The sequence below is a fragment of the Chelonoidis abingdonii genome, chromosome 4, assembly GCF_003597395.2.
Source record: "Chelonoidis abingdonii isolate Lonesome George chromosome 4, CheloAbing_2.0, whole genome shotgun sequence".
In the NCBI taxonomy this organism is placed as follows: Eukaryota; Metazoa; Chordata; order Testudines; family Testudinidae; genus Chelonoidis; species Chelonoidis abingdonii.
This window is the reverse complement of record NC_133772.1, coordinates 18,244,417-18,260,205: the sequence shown is the minus strand read 5'-3', so window position 1 is coordinate 18,260,205 and position 15,789 is coordinate 18,244,417. Positions and strand designations below refer to the sequence as shown.

The 15,789-nt window shown below is 45.3% G+C and overlaps 2 protein-coding genes across 2 annotated transcripts in view; both read left to right on the top strand.

The window, feature by feature from the left end:
- BAK1 (BCL2 antagonist/killer 1) overlaps window positions 1–2,955 on the top strand; it is a 39,652-nt gene extending 36,697 nt beyond the window's left edge. Inside the window, exons 8-9 of the mRNA XM_075064917.1 lie at window positions 170–740; window positions 2,783–2,955. The gene's annotated coding sequence lies outside the window, so the exon portion shown is untranslated. The remainder of the gene's footprint in view (window positions 1–169; window positions 741–2,782) is intronic.
- A 6,607-nt stretch (window positions 2,956–9,562) lies between these two features.
- TSPO2 (translocator protein 2) lies at window positions 9,563–15,585 on the top strand. Its single transcript, XM_032768566.2, has 4 exons — window positions 9,563–9,819; window positions 11,403–11,629; window positions 12,020–12,158; window positions 12,658–15,585. Exons 2-4 carry the CDS (start codon window positions 11,457–11,459, stop codon window positions 12,838–12,840), a joined length of 495 nt encoding a protein of 164 aa, XP_032624457.1. The 5' UTR covers window positions 9,563–9,819; window positions 11,403–11,456; the 3' UTR covers window positions 12,841–15,585.
- Window positions 15,586–15,789: the final 204 nt, after the last annotated feature.

Here is a 15,789-nt window from a genome sequence, read left to right as displayed (position 1 = left end):
ACATATGTATACTGAGGCTTTTCTTGGAGGAGTTCTATTCCACTTCTGCAGCTCTTGCCACAGAGTGGGAGGAGGGATGCCCTTGTGGTTAGGGTGTTAGCCTGTGACTCAGGTTCAGTTCCCTACTCTCCTACAGATTCTCCTTTAATCTCTCCGCTTGTTGTTCCAGCTGTAGACAGGAGATAATGATTCTCCCTCCCTCCCTGGGGGTGCGCTGAGGAGGAATTCATCATGGTTGCAAGCCTGACCTAGCCAAGCCTATGAAGGCCTAAGGATTCCTGGTTGAGCAAGGCAGTTGCAGCTTGTGAACTGGATGTGGGCCACCTGCCCCTAGGACACTGCAAGGGTCTCTCTCTGTCTCTGGGTTTTCTATAGCACCCATCACTGTAGCATCAAAGCCTGTTCACTCCAACCTCCACTGAGACATATTACTGGGGCCTGGGTTTAGGGATCCTACCTCTGGAAACCCTGTAATAAAAGTAGGGGATAAAGACTGGGTGCTGCTGAAGGAACAGAGTGTGAGGCGGTACGACAGGTGAGAAAGCCAGTCCCCTCTGTCGGTGAAGCACAGAAAGAATCTCTGGGAATCGGGGCTCTGGGCTCCATTTAACAACTGCTGGTGCAGAGAAGTGGGGCTCAGACTCCTCCCCACTAACAGTGGTAAATTAAACCACAGAAACCATATCCCCCAGCCCCTGGTCCCATCTTCTACAAATACCTTTATTGCAGAGCTGCCAACAGTGAAACCCAAGGGTACGTCTACACTATGGGATTATTCCGATTTTACATAAACCGGTTTTATAAAACAGATTGTATAAAGTTGAGTGCACGCAGCCACACTAAGCTCATTAATTCGACGGTGTGCGTCCATGGTCTGAGGCTAGCATCGATTTCTGGAGCGTTGCACTGTGGGTAGCTATTCCATAGCTATCCCATAGTTCCCGCAGTCTCCCCCGCCCTTTAGAATTCTGGGTTGAGAGCCCAGTGGCTGATGGGGCAAAAATCATTGTCGCGGCTAGTTCTGGATAAACGTTGTCACTCATTCCTTCCGGGAAAGCAATGGCAGACAATCATTTCACGCCCTTTTTCCCTGGATTGCCCTGGCAGACACCATAGCATGGCAACCATGGAGCCCGTTCAGTACTTTTTTTTTTTTTACAGTTCACCGTATGTGTAACTGGATTGCTGCGGACAGACGGGATCACTCCAGCCTACACCAGCAGCCATTCATTTGCTTTTGCATGATAGCAGCAGACGGTTATCAGTTGCTTCTGCTACTGTCTGCTGCTTCCTTGAATTGGCAATGAGATGACGGTTATCTGTTCCTCTGTAACTGTCTGCTGTATCATCGGGTCCCCCACTGAAGAATCGTGGGGGCGCAAAAGCAAAACTGGGAATGACCCCCGAATCAATCCCTCCTTTATGTTTCTAAGAATGAGTCATTCCCTGCAGAATGGGCAAGTGACTAGAGAACCAGTGTATCAGAGCACAGTGCTCTTGTCAGATCCCGCAGAAATATGAGCCACAGCCCATCACGGGGAGTCTCACTGCAACAACTCACCCATTGCTTCCTTCTTCCCCCAACTTTCCTGGCTACCGTGGCAGAGTCCCCCCCATGTTGTGTCATGAGTTATAAGAATGCGGAATAAAAACAGTGACTTGTTAGTGATAAAATGAGGGGAGAGGAGCCCCCGGCTATGCAGTCATTGCAGGACTTAAGCGTGCGGGGTTAGAGGAGCCCAGCATGCCACTACCTATGAGTGTCAGGCAAGTACACATTTTTCTTTACACCAGGAAAGGGGGGGGTGATGGGCTCAGCCCCAGTTGCTATGTTGATGAACGTTCCGCATTCTGTATCTCTACTGCGGATGCGGGAGTCTTTTTAACCCAGCAACGCGGCCAGCATCACTGAGGCCAGCCGGAGCACTTCACCGGGTGATGTGTGATGGGCTATCAGTCTATTGTACCGTTCTGCTACACGGGAAGGGAGAGGAGTGGGATACTGCTCTTCATGTGCGTGCACAGTGCATCACAGCAGCAGTTCAGTAGAATAGGGGACCATTGAAAGAAGTCAAGAAACTATTTCTTCCCTTTTCTTTCAAGTGAGGGAGTAAATTGACGAGATACTTCCTGAACCAACGCCGGACATGTGTTTGACCCTACAGGCATTGGGAGCTCAGCCAGATGCACATGCTTTCGGAGACTGCTGTGGATGTGGTATACTGGAGTCCTCAGTACGCCTCTCCCTCCTCCCTATGAGAGTTCCATTTAGTCTCTGTTCCCGTTGCCTGTCACGGCAGCACTGTTAGCTGGAATTTTTTTTCTGCAAACCTTGGCATTTCGTCTTCTGACGAGCTGTGATAACCAGATTTGTTACCATACACACGACAACAGTCAGATCCAGATCTCCCGAACGGGCAGTGCTGGAGTCTTTTGGATTTGGACCGATCCACCGTGTGATCAGACCTGTGGCAAAAGGAAATGAAAAATCCAAATTCGCGGGTTTCGGTTTACCTGGCACTGCATCCGAGTTCAGATTGCTGGTTGCCAGAGCCGGTCAAGTGGTGCACTGTGGTACCGCGGAGGCCAATCGTTATTTGCGGCCACCACTCTAATCGATATGGTAATACCAATGTTTATGCTACCCTCATCGTTTGGGGAAGCAGTACATGAAACCAATTTAAAGAGCCCTTTATATCGATGTAAAGGGCCTCGTAGTGTGGACGGGTACATCGTTAAATCAGTTTAATGCAGTTAAAATCGGTTTAAACGCGTAGTGTAGACCAAGCCCAAGTGAGGTTATAATGCATTCCTGGTCATGCAATCTCATTCTGAACGACTGACTTAGCTGACATGTTTAGTATACACATGCTACCCTGCCACCACTCACTTTTTGTTCAGGGGAAGGTTAAATTTTACAAAAGATAAATGGCCCTAATAAAAAAGTCAACTGTCTCTGTAATCCATCCTGCCTCCTGCTTCTAACACTGGCTTGGGTTTCTTCTCTTGCTCCTAATTAAGTTACCAACAGAAATAAAAGGCCATATAATTTTAAAGATTTTTTTTTTGATAATTTAAACAGACAGTGGCCTGGGCCAGAATTCAAGATCCAAGAACCATGAATGCTGGGCAAGTCTGAACCCAGATCTGGGTGTTGTGACTGGTGCCTTAGCTCTATCATGGGCCAAACTAAACCTCTGGATCTGACCCGCCTTGAGTTTTGAGGCTGTTTGGATCCCAGATCTGAACTACTGCTGCTCAGACTCATCTCTCGCTGGAAATGGCATCTTTGGGTCTCAGCAGGTCAGATGTGCTATGCAAAAGGAAAAACTGCAGCTTAACGCTCATTAGCACAGAGAAATGATTTCAGGCTGGTTAATGCTGGACAGTGGCATGGGGCAGCAGGGAGAAAGTACGCAGTGCTTCAGGTATAACTTAGATTGGCACATACAGATATTGCTGTCTAGATGCTACAGTGATGGACACATTATAAATGCCTAGAATAGATTAGGTAGGTAGATTAGCTAGATAGGTTATGTAGACAGAGCAGGTAGGTAAATAGTATTAAACCCGGAAATAAATAGATAATTAGGAATAAAGGTAGGCAGGGAAGTAGATTAAGTAGGTAGATAGGTTAAGCGGGTAGGTAGGCAGGGATTAGTTGGGGTTGTGTAAAGAGGCATGTAGACATAATAGCTAGGTAGCTAGATTAAATTAGGTTAAACAGATTAAGTAGGTAGCTAGGTTCAGTAGACAGTTTGGGTAAGCGGGTGCTGGATTGCGTATGTACACGGGCAGGCAGATAGAGGAGATGCGTAAACAGAAGAAGTAGGTAGTTAGGTTAAGTAGCTAGATTAGGTAGGTAACTGGATTAAGCAGGAAGAGTAGATATTTAGACCAAAGTATAGAACTTACACTATGTGTGCATTGTAACAATGACTTCATTGGTCAGTGCTGGGCTCAGATGGAAAGAAAATAAACAGACGTCAAAACAGCAGTTCAGAAAAAACGATGCTCTCAATAAAATCCCAACTAAACAGTTAACATTCATCATAATAAAGAAAAGAAACCTGAGCCTGTTTCCTTTTTTCCTTGCTTAGCAAAAATTAAATACTTTGCCCTTCTGTAATACCTTTCATCCTACAGCCATTCATTAGTTAGCCATGGCAACCCTCTGGGAAGTGGGTACTTATTGCACCCATTTTGAAGCGGGTGAAACTGAGGCACAGAGAAGAAATGTGATTTGCCCAAAGTCACAAAGGGAGTCCATGAGAGAGATGGGAATAAAACCAGTCCTCTGACTCACAGTCTCGTGCTATAACCACTACATAATGCTCCTAGACCCCTGGGGCAGGGACTGTGTTTATACAGCAGAACCTCAAAGTTACGAAGAGACCACTCAACCACGCACCTCACAATCAGGGAGCAGCAAACACACACACACACACACACACACACACACACACACACACACACACACACACACACACACACACACACACACACACACACACACACACACACACACACACACACACACACACACACACACACACTACAGTACGGTGTTAAATGTAAATTACTAAAAAAGTAAAGTGGAAGTTTAAAAAAAGATTTGAAGTGGTAAGAAAACTTTCTGTGCTTCTTTCATTTAAATTACGATGGTTAAATGCAGCATTTTTCTTCTGCATAGTAAAGTTTCAAAGCTGTGTTAAGTCAATGTTGTAAACTTCTGAAAGAACAACCAGAACATCTTGTTCACAGGTATGAACATTTCAGAGTTGCAAACAACCTCCATTCCCAAGGTGTTCGTAACTCTGAGGTTCTACTGTGCAGCGCCTGGCACAATGGTGTTCTGGTCCGTTTACTAGGGGCCCTGAGCATTACGGCAGTACCGGTAATAATACAGCCAGGACGTGAACCCAGGAGTCTGGTTTTCCAGTGCCCCCTGTTTTAACCACTAGACTCTACCCTTCAGAGAGACTTTTAATTCCACAGGCTGTTCTGAATGAGAAATGGCCAAGAACAGTTACACTGACAGAAACCACAGAGTCAGGCAAACTGCTGCAGACTGGAGGCTACCTGCTTCCTCCGGAAACAAAATCTGTGCCAAATGTGGAGGTGAGGAATGGACTGGCAGCAATGGGCAAAGTGGTTACAGTCAAGCTCTAAATGACGCTGATGCAGCATGATGCGTAGCATCACGACATGACTTCCACTAGTAAAAGCCCTGTTTTGTCCCTAGGTTCCTTGAATCAAAGCACTGAGACTTGACAGTGAGGTGCGTGACTCTGAGCACGACTGATTGTGCTTGAGTATCCACACAGCACTCACTATGCTCTTGAGGCCAGATCCTCAACTTGTGTAAACCTATGCAACTCCATTGACTTCAGTAGAGTTACGCTGATTTACACCAGCTGAGGACCTGGCTCTCAAAGTCCTTTCTTAGCCAGCACCAGGCTCCATGTAAATCATGGCCAGAATTTTCTTACACTTGTCCCTTCTCTGGTTGTTCCAAAGACCCAGTGAGGTGCGTGGAAAGATACTCCCTGGGCATGACATTTGGAAATGTGCTCTTCTCAGCCCCCAGCCATTCCTATCTAGGCACTGTCACAGGTCAAAGTCTGTGGGCTTTTCTGGTTAGTTACTGGGAAGTGAAACAAGAGCTGACATGAGCCAAGGATGCTGCACTGATTTTTATTGTCATCATTATTTTATTTAATAGCAATAGGATGAGTTTTCTTTGCTTGACACTTGTAGTTTTGTCACCTGCCTGGAAAACCCCCAGCCTTTTGGCTGAGATTCAGTGTAATATCTAGTACCTGCTCCCTCTCTCATGCACATCAATGGATTCACCAACCTCATACTTCTTTCCTATCTCTGATACCTATGATCCCCTGGGAACTGGGAGCGCTGAGATAAATGGTCTTTGATCTCTCAGCAGAAATGGGACTATTGCATTCCTCAATGATTCACAGTAAAGATCCCTAATGTACCCTATAGCAACAGTGCATTAGTAATAGAGCTGGGAGAATAATTCTTAAAAGATTATTTATGAGACCAATTTTGCTTTTCCTCCTAATGAATCATCCATAAAGCAGATCATGTTTTTCTCAGATTTATTTATCATTCTTTGAACAGTGTCCCTGACTAATTCTTGCTGTGTTGCTGATTTGCAGGTGGCTTCTTGGGAGCATTTAAAATTTAGAACATTTTGAATGGATGCATCGGTTACATGGTGTCTTCATCTTTTTTGACTGGATGCGCATAACTCTTTGTATCAGATAGTCAAGGTGAATACCCGTGTAACATGATCCGATGCTCCTGGATGGGGATTGAACCTTGGAGGTCTGGGTCTAAAAGCATGAACATGTCCTGCCTGAGCTAAAAGATCCAACTCTGTTAGCACAAACCCAGTAATGGGATCATAAACCTCTATGAAAGGAGACAGCACTACATTGTGGCAGGATGTGTTACACTTGTATTTTACAAATTCACAATTCCCCCTCTGGAAAAATTGCCTAATAATTGCTTGAAATTTGCTCTGATTCTGGGATTGGCCCAATCCCTGATGAAGACAAAGCAGTCTCAGGGGCTGTCCTTATGTCTACCCAGCTGCCTGTGGATCCTAGGGGCTATTTCAGGAGTCAGAGGTAGCTGGAGTGTGGCAGTGCATGCTCCTTTTCTATAGAAATGTCCCCAAAATGACCCCTCCATGGGCAGCTGCTGGGTGAGTCGCATAGTGCCATTACGCCAGCTATGTGCCTACACAGGGAAATTCTCCATAGCCAGTTATAGAGGGCCATTAATTTTTTAGATCAAATATTTAATTTCACTAGCATCCTAATCTGTAAAGTGGGCTAGGAATTTGACAGACCAGGCCTAGGTATGATCTGGGTCAGGGGTTGGCAATCTTTCAGAAGTGATGTGCCGAGTCTCATTTAGTCACTCTGATTTAAGGTTTCGGGTGCCAGTAATACATTTTAACATTTTTCAAAGGTCTCTTTCTATAAGTCTATAATATATAACTAAACTATTGTTGTCTGTAAAGTAACTAAGGTTTTTAAAATGTTTAAGAAGCTTCATTTAAAATTAAATTAAAATGCAGAGCCTCCCCGGACCAGTGGCCAGGACCCAGGCAGTGTGAGTGCCACTGAAAATCAGCTCGCGTGCCACCTTTGGCATCCATGCCATAGGTTGCCTGCCCCTGATCTGGGTTATACAGAAATCCATCAAGCAGAGAATTATTCTGAACAGTGATCTTTTTGCACCCTGTCCATGGAAAGGAAATACTAGCAGCTAAAAATTGTTGACAGGTTACTTCCCAATGTAGTCATGAAGGAAGCATTAGTCAGTGCTCTGCATTATTACTATTCCAGTGGAACATCAGCAGCCAACCAGCTGATCACACTAGAAACTGCTCTGTCATGCACAATAGCAGCATTGTTGAATGATGGGCTTTTCCATTTGCAAGGTTTTCAGAGGGGTGGGCTCCAAAATGAGGTGCAAATGGCTATTGTTCAATTAATGCATGTGTTGTATCTCTTATTTTAGTGATAATTACACTACAGAAACACAACCCTTAATGGAGCTACGCTGATTTACAGCAGCTAAGGAAATGACTACACTGAGATAAAAGGCCCGAGGTGCGGCCGCCTCTGGCCCAGGTCTGCTGACTCAGATTCATGGGGCTTGGGCTCCAGGGCTATCAAATTGCAATGCAGACATTTGGTCTCAGGCTGGAGCCCGGGCTCTGAGTCCCTGCGAGTGGAGAGGGTTTCAAAACCCAGACTCCAGCCCAAGCCTGAACATCTACACAGCTATTTTTAGCCATGCAGCCTGAGCCTCATAAGCCTGAGTCATCTGACCTGGTCTTTGAGACTGAGGGTTTGGCTACACTTGCAGCTGTACAGCGCTGGGAGTTAAAGCTGTCTTCGTACAGCTGTGTAGGGAAAGCCACATTTGCAGCATTTGCAGCGGTGTTGGGAGTGATGCATTATGTGCAGCTATCCCAGCGTTCAAGTGGCTGCAAGTGCTTTTCAAAAGAGGGGGTAGGATGGAGTGTGACAGGGAGCTTGGGGGAGAGAGAGACAGAGTGGATTTTTGGAGCTGACACTGTGTCATCTCCCTGCCTTGCAAATTCTGACCACTTCCCCCACCCCTCTCTCATTCACTCTTAAATGCAAATAGCCTTCAGACCAGATAAGCAGCTGCTCCGATGGACTCCCTCCCCCACCAGCCACGCTGTTTCTCTCCTCAGCAAACACTAACTCTGGACATTCCCTGCCTGCCTCTGCTGGAGCAAACAATTGCTGTGTTTGTTTTTTAGATAAGCAGCTCCGGGAGCCCTGAGTTCACAACAAAACAAAGAGAGTTCTTTAGTTAAAAGCATTATGGAAAAATTCCGGAGGTCAGTTACAGCATAGTAAGATTAATCACTGTTTACACTGACACTCCAGCGCTGCAGCACCAGCCCTGTTCTCTTTATTCCTCTCGTCCATGTGGAGTACAACCAGCGCTGTAGCCAGGGAGAGACAGCGCTGTATGTGCCTTGCCAGCGTGGACGAGGAGTAAGTTACAGCGCTCTAAAGCCACCACCAGCGCTGTAACTCTCAAGTGTAGCCAAGCACTCACTGTGGCGGGTTTTTTATTGCAGTGTAGACGTACTCTAAGAATCTGGGTTTCTCCCCACTCTTCACAAAACAGTAATTTTTTTCTGCTCTTTCTGAGCGCAATAAAATTAAAGGATCTGACTGGGTCTGTGTTATAATGGAAATATTACACTCCCCCAAGGGACATCAGCCTTGCTTCAGACCATGAAATTCAGGTAATGACCCATAGCAAAAGTGAATTAGTGTTTAATTCTCCATCCCTTGTAGACAGCCTCTTAATGGAAATTGATTTCTAGGTCTGTCCTGCCGTCCGTCTGCCATTTAACATGCATTTGTAATGTCTTTACTTTAGATTCAAGAGGCTTTTGCCAATTTTGGCTAAGAGGGAAGTGAACGGGAGATCATAGAGAGCTTCTGGTTAATAAATGTTCTGATATGCACCACATGGATGATCAAAATTGCAGACACCCATTCACACAGAGAGAGCATGTTCTCTTTCTCACTCATACACTGTTGCACACAGAGAAGACGTATTTGCACTGGGCCAGCTTCTGAACTAGTGTAAATCAGCATACCTCTATTGATATCCATAGAGTTACTCCAATTTACATCAGATGAGGATCAGGCCATCTGTCGCTGTCATTAATGCACTAGCACACAATTACACAACCCCACATGCAGGACACATTCTCACCTACACACAAGTTCTTCACATAACACTCATATACACATACACACTCGTACACGTACAGACACTTATATATACACCATTCACACACATTCAAATACTCAACACATGGTCTCTTATACACAATGCATTCACACCACATACACAAACAGAACACACATTCTCTCCCTCTCTCTCTCTCTCACACACACACACACACACACACACACACTGACTCACAGAGGGATTCCCTCCACGCATAAAGCAGAGATGTAGAGTCTCACATACTGCGTGAATGTGTGAATTAGACAGGTTGGATCCGCCCTCTGCAGACAGTTACACAAACACCACTAAAGGGATCTTCAGTAATTCTTCTAGACTACAGGCTCCACAAACACGTCCCTTTCTCTGCTACTTCAAGGTAACTCAGATGACAATTTCTTTACTGTGTAGAAGCAGGAACAGAGCCAGAGGCTGGCCTCAGAAATCTGTTTGCTTCTTGGGTTTTCCTGGTGAAGCGGGGAAATCAACTGGGAGAAGGTGAGTGAAGGCTGCTGTTCCTATAGATTTAGCCTTGTCAGTATCAGTTGCTATGTTCCAAATTAGAATGCTATGACAATGAAGTGTCTGTTTCACCCCTTAGTTACTTCAGCAATCTGTAACAAAGTAGCCTAGCATTTCCAGCATCTGTTTGTTTGTTTGTTTTGCAAACCCTGGCAGTAACAATTTGCTCTGCTGAGCAGAAACTGAAATGCAGCCTGTGCCCTTATATAATTTTAAATTAGGATTGACTCTTCTTGTTTTGCTCAGAGCAAGGCTGGTTTGCTGGCTCTAGGTTTCTAAAGGTGACCTTTTCTTGCCTAATAGTAATAATTAGTATGGGCTGTCAGCATTAATTCTGGATCAAAATCCAAAACACAGAAGACTATTCAGGTTAGTTCTTTTCTCCTGATCTATGTCCCCCGAAAAGTGCAAAGTAACAGAATAGATGGATTCCCAGGGACAGTGGTGCTGCAACTACGGGTGCAAGGGGTGCTGCCACACCCCCTGCCTTGAAGTACTAATAACAAACACCAAATACATGGTTTCCATTATCAGCACCCCCACGATAGAAACTGTTCCAGCACCCCTGCCCAGGGACTTTTTTTCCTGAAAGATGTATTCTGAACCTCTCCCCCTGCCCCTTACATTGCCAAAGACAATCACCTTTTCGAAGTCTTTTGCTCAGACTCCCACAGTGATGCCGAGCGTGATCAGTATGATCTTTTACTGTCAGGAAGAACAGCCCACATGTTCCCGCAGATTAATGAGACTGGGTTTAAAGTTATGAATGGATCTAAAAAGAAAGGGTTGGTCCACTGAGAGGCTAGACGGGCACATCTCAATCTGCCCCAGAAGGTAAGAAGCATGTTGAGGACTGGAGGCCACTCATCCCTGATACAACTTGCCCATAGTCATTTAAAGACTGTGCGACTGTCTTTAAAAAGGGAGGGAGTATGTAATGCCTAGGACAGGGGATTGAGACTCGGCATTCCTTGGTTCTGTGCCTGGATCTGGAATGGAATCACTGATCTAGACAAGTCAATAAACCCCTCTGTGCCTCGGTTTACCCCTTTCTGCTTTCCAAGAGTGCAGGAAGGATTAAATAATGTTAGTAAGGCACTTTGAAATATTGCGATGAAAAAATGCTCACTACAGATGTTTATTTAAAATATAAATATATGGTGCGAGATAAGCTGAAGAGAGAAGAAAATGGGGGTCCCACGACAAACTGCCTGTTTTTCCCCACTGAGAGGAGCATGGAGCAGAGAGATAATAGTTGCATTGAGAGGTCTAGCAGCATACATGTAGGAGAGGTTGCACGCGCTGTGAGCTGTGACATTTGGACAAGCACTGAGAAAAGTGACTTCAGTCTCGTCTTCTAAGGATGGTTTCAATGCAGCCACGTTAGGTGAATAATGAAATTGCAGCAGCCAATGCAATGACAGCGAGTGGGGATGGGGGGTAGCCACTTTGCCAAAAAGACCTCCAGGCAATTAGAGTAAGGCAAAGACCTGGAAGGTCTTGGTCAATATGGATATAACCAATGACTTTGGAAATGATGCTCACTTATTGCTTTTTAGCCACAAAAGGTCAGGACCAACGACCCAAAGTCCAGTTCAATCCAATAAGGAAGGATGTGGGCTCATGCTGTTGGGTTCTCTGCCTTGCCTCATATCGGGGGATTTCTTGGCTGGTTCTTGACATGGAAGGAAGTGCCTACTTGGTTCGAAAGCCTGAAGAAACCCTCTTGGCATCCACCCAACAAAATGTTCCCCATAATGTGGACTACCCTGTACACAGGCATGGGGTAAGGTTCCGAGTACCACCCCTTCTCTGCTTCTGTGGGTCTTTATCTCTAGGGGAGACGTCACTTCACTCTTCTCCACTGCTCAGTTTGGAGCTTTTCTTCTTATGGACAAAGTGGGCAGGAAGGGGACGTTTATTTTCAGAAGACGAACATAACATCCCACTGGGTACTAAGCTGAGTTCATCAGCTCCACCTGGAACTTTTTTTTTTGCCAGGGACTTTGTCTACACTGGGTTTATTTTGCACTGAGGCTCACAATGAGATAAGATCAGGGTCCCATTGTGGAGCAAAAACCGGTGCCACCTGGTAGAATAGTGCCTGATCCCACAGCATCTTGGAGAGAAGCCAGGTGGGACAGCAAAATGTTAATTGTGATTCTCCTCTTCACAGTTACGCTTCATACTTGGTGTGGAATGACTTAGGGGGCTTCAACAGCAAAGCCGTCATCCCGCTGGGCCTCTATGGGGCTCAGCTTGCCTTGAACTGGGCTTGGACTCCCCTATTCTTTGGCGCTCATAAGCTAAAACTGGTAATGTGTCTGTGCATATTTGTCTTGTGTTGTCTGTGTCTCTGCACCACCGGTTTGGCGCCTTTCGGAGGGTCCACAGCCAGCAACAGGTAGTGCTGTACCCTGTGTCAATAGTAAAGGCGTCTTAGCAGAGCTCAGCGTCTGTTCACACCACACTTGATTCTAACCAGTGTTATCAGTCCCTCGCATTCCTGACCCAAAAAGCAGGGCAGTTAGGGAGCCAGTGTTCTGGCTGCTGCATCTTTCTGTTAAGAATTTATGGCGAGAGATAAGCCTCGTTGAGTGTCACACCGTGGTCCAACCAGAAGCAGGGCCATGAACTTCAAGGGGGCCATGCTATTCATGGATGTCTTATCAGGCTATGAAATACACTGTCAACAGGAGAGCATTAACAGCCCTACTCTCACTGGATTGCCTTCGATAAGTTACTCTTACAATGCATAGGGAGAATATGATCCCAGCAGTAGATGCCTCAATCATTTCCCTCTCTTTTCTTCAGGCTCTGGTGGACATCATGTGCCTATATGGCCTGGTGCTTGGCACCATGTACTCTTGGTACCCCATTAACAAGACGGCGACAATGCTAATGGTGCCTTACCTGGCCTGGCTGACCTTGGCTTCTTCTCTCACCTTCTGCATCTGGAGGGACAATCCTGAGGAGGAAAAAGGAAAGAGTGACTAAGACAAAAAGAGGAGCTGGTGAAATAAGGTCATTCTATGACACCAACCCATCCTGATGTGATGTGGTGAACCAAGAGCTGACAGCCTGGAGGTGGTTAATTTTATTAAGATGGGCACCTGAACATACATCTTATTTGCATAGGGCAGATAGGGAAAAGTTTGCACAATGCAATGGGATGTCCCTTTAAGGCTACCATATACCTTTAACCTGAGAACCCCTGCCTCTCTTTTTCTTCAACAGTGCTGGGGTTTGGGGGTTACAGCTCTATGGTGGCCTTAAAGGGACACTAACAGCTTAAATCTCATAGGCCAATTTCTGCTCTGTTATGCCACTATAAATTCAGAGTCACTCCACTGAAGACAATGGAGTTATTCTGGATTTATATCAGTGCAACTGAGATCAGAATTTGCTCGCATACATTAAAAAAAATTCTCACTTGTGTGACGAAAAACACCTGAGATGATTAAAACAGGACAATTTTTACAAACGTAATGGCTTTTTGCCATTTCTGCTGTTTAATTTTTGCATAAGACTCAGTTTGGACTTTTTACCATTAGCCATTAACTTCTCACCATCTAGCCTGCTTGCTCATTAATTGCCATTCTCTCTGCCTGTAAAATGAAAATGGTCAGGTTCATTTTCTGCTTTTAGTCTATTTGTGCTTCTTGGTTTTCATGCCCCTGTACAATGCTGCAATGACTGGAGTGCAAATAACTATACTGAAGGGAAATGTTTATATGTTCCACCTCCAAAATACCCTCCCCACAAACCCTCCCCCCTCTGCATTCACTGAAATAAAACATCCCACAAAACATGTACTGAAACATTTATAATATGCTTTGTAAAACCTTCAAACCAACCCCTCTAAATGTTGTGCTTTAAACTACCGGACAACAGCTGGGATTTTCAAAGGTGCACAAGGGAGTTAGATGCCTAAATCCCACTGAAATTCAGTGGGAATTGGGCACCTAACTTAGGGTCACCAGATGTCCCGATTTTATAGGGACAGTCCTGATTTTTGGGTCTTTTTCTTATATAGGCTCCTTTTACACCTCCCCCCACCCCCATCCCCATCCCAATTTTTCATACTTGCTGTCTGATCACCCTAGCTTGACTCATTTAAAATCCCAGGCAATATCACTTTACCCAATACCACTTTGGCATTTTCCAGGTTAGTGGAAGCGGGGCCTAATTTATGGAACAAATAGGCCCATAAGGACTGCTCACGTGAGAGAGTGCTTGCAGTCCAGGGCCCGTAATGCTGAGGAGGTTGTGCCTCCACAGACTAACCAAAAAGGTCCTGGACAAATCCACTGTCTAAAGTGCTTACCAGACCCCCATTACCACAGCATGTGAGCCCCTCGCACTTTTTATGCTCATAAACTCCCTGTGAAGTAGGACAATGCTATTATCCCTATTGTACAGACAAGGAAACTGAGGCACAGAGAGACTTAGGCCAGATTTACACTAGAAAGTTTTGATGGTAAAGCAATGTGAGTTAGGGGTGTGATTTTTCTTTTTTTAAACACCATTTCTATATTGGCAAAAGCCCTAATGTGGATGTAGTTATCCCAACCAAAAAGCTTTTGCTGATTGAAGTTTTTTGCTTTGGGAATCAAGCTATAGCAACAAAAGCACTCCTTTGCAAGTATAAACAGCATCTATACTACAAGAATTTGCCAGGATAACAATACTAGGCCAAAGTGATGTGCCCAAGGTCAAAAAGCAGAGCAAAGACAATTCTCAACTCCTGGGCCAATGCTCTAACCACTGGACAATCCTTCCTCCCAGAAGATAAGAAATTCAAAATGTTCAGGCTTCTGGCCCTGATTCAGGACTTCAATGGGACATCAGCATGTGCTTAAAGCTAAGAAGGTACTTAACAAGTTTCCTGAATAAGAATGTTTTCCTGAATGCTGCCACACTGTCTCCTTTCACACATTATGGTGAATTATAGACATAGCCTATACTAGTTTTAACCTAAGGAAGGGAGGGAGGGGGATAAGGAGTTGCTTTGTTTTTTAAAGGGGCAAAATAGGCAGGGAAGATGACAATGTGCTTAATATTCCAGAGCAATGATACACAGTAATCCATGCGTCTCAGAGGGTGTCTACACTGCAATTTGACACCCCTAGCTGGCCTGTGCCAGCTGACTCAGCCTCGCAAGGCTCAGGCTAAGGGGCTGCTTAACTGTGGTGTAGACATTTGGGCATGGGCTAGAGCCTGGGGTCTAGGACCCAGCGAGGTGGGAAGGGGGAATGAACCACACTGCCATTAAATAGCCCCTTAGCCTAAGCCCTGTGAGCCCGAGTCAGCAGGCACGGGCCAGCCGTGGGGGTCTAATTGCAGTGTAGACGCACCTGTAGAGCACAGGGTTGCCAGTTTTGGTAGGATGTATTCCTGGAGGTTTCATCACATGACATAATCTTTAACTGAAGATTTATCTTTAATTCCTGGAGAAACCAGAACAATCCTGGAGGGTTGGCAACCCTATGAGAGGAAGCTCCATTCCAACCTCCCCCATTCTGATCCTTCCTTCTGCATTAGATATGCCCTGTTTAGAGAGAGGATTGACTATTTTTTTATGAAATAAAAACAATGTATGTAACTCTTTAATGGATCTTTTACTGGCAGCTGATTGTAGGGATGAAGGGCGTTATTTGGGGTAGTGTAGTTTGAACAGCAGATGTAGAGACATTGTATTTGCTTTTAATAAAACCAAGACTTTTTGTTTCCAAAAAGAAATCCATTGTTGGTGGTTCTGGGTTTGCAAAAGGGCTGGGAAAGGTTCCAGAGACCCTGGCTAGAGCCTGCGGCTTTCACACGGAACTCAGATGGAAGGGGAAACGGCATTAGGCACTAGTTCTATGAAAGGCTCCAAGGAACCCACTGAACCTCATGGAAAAAAGCTCCTCAGTGCACAGGTTGCATCCTCCTACCTGAGAGCAG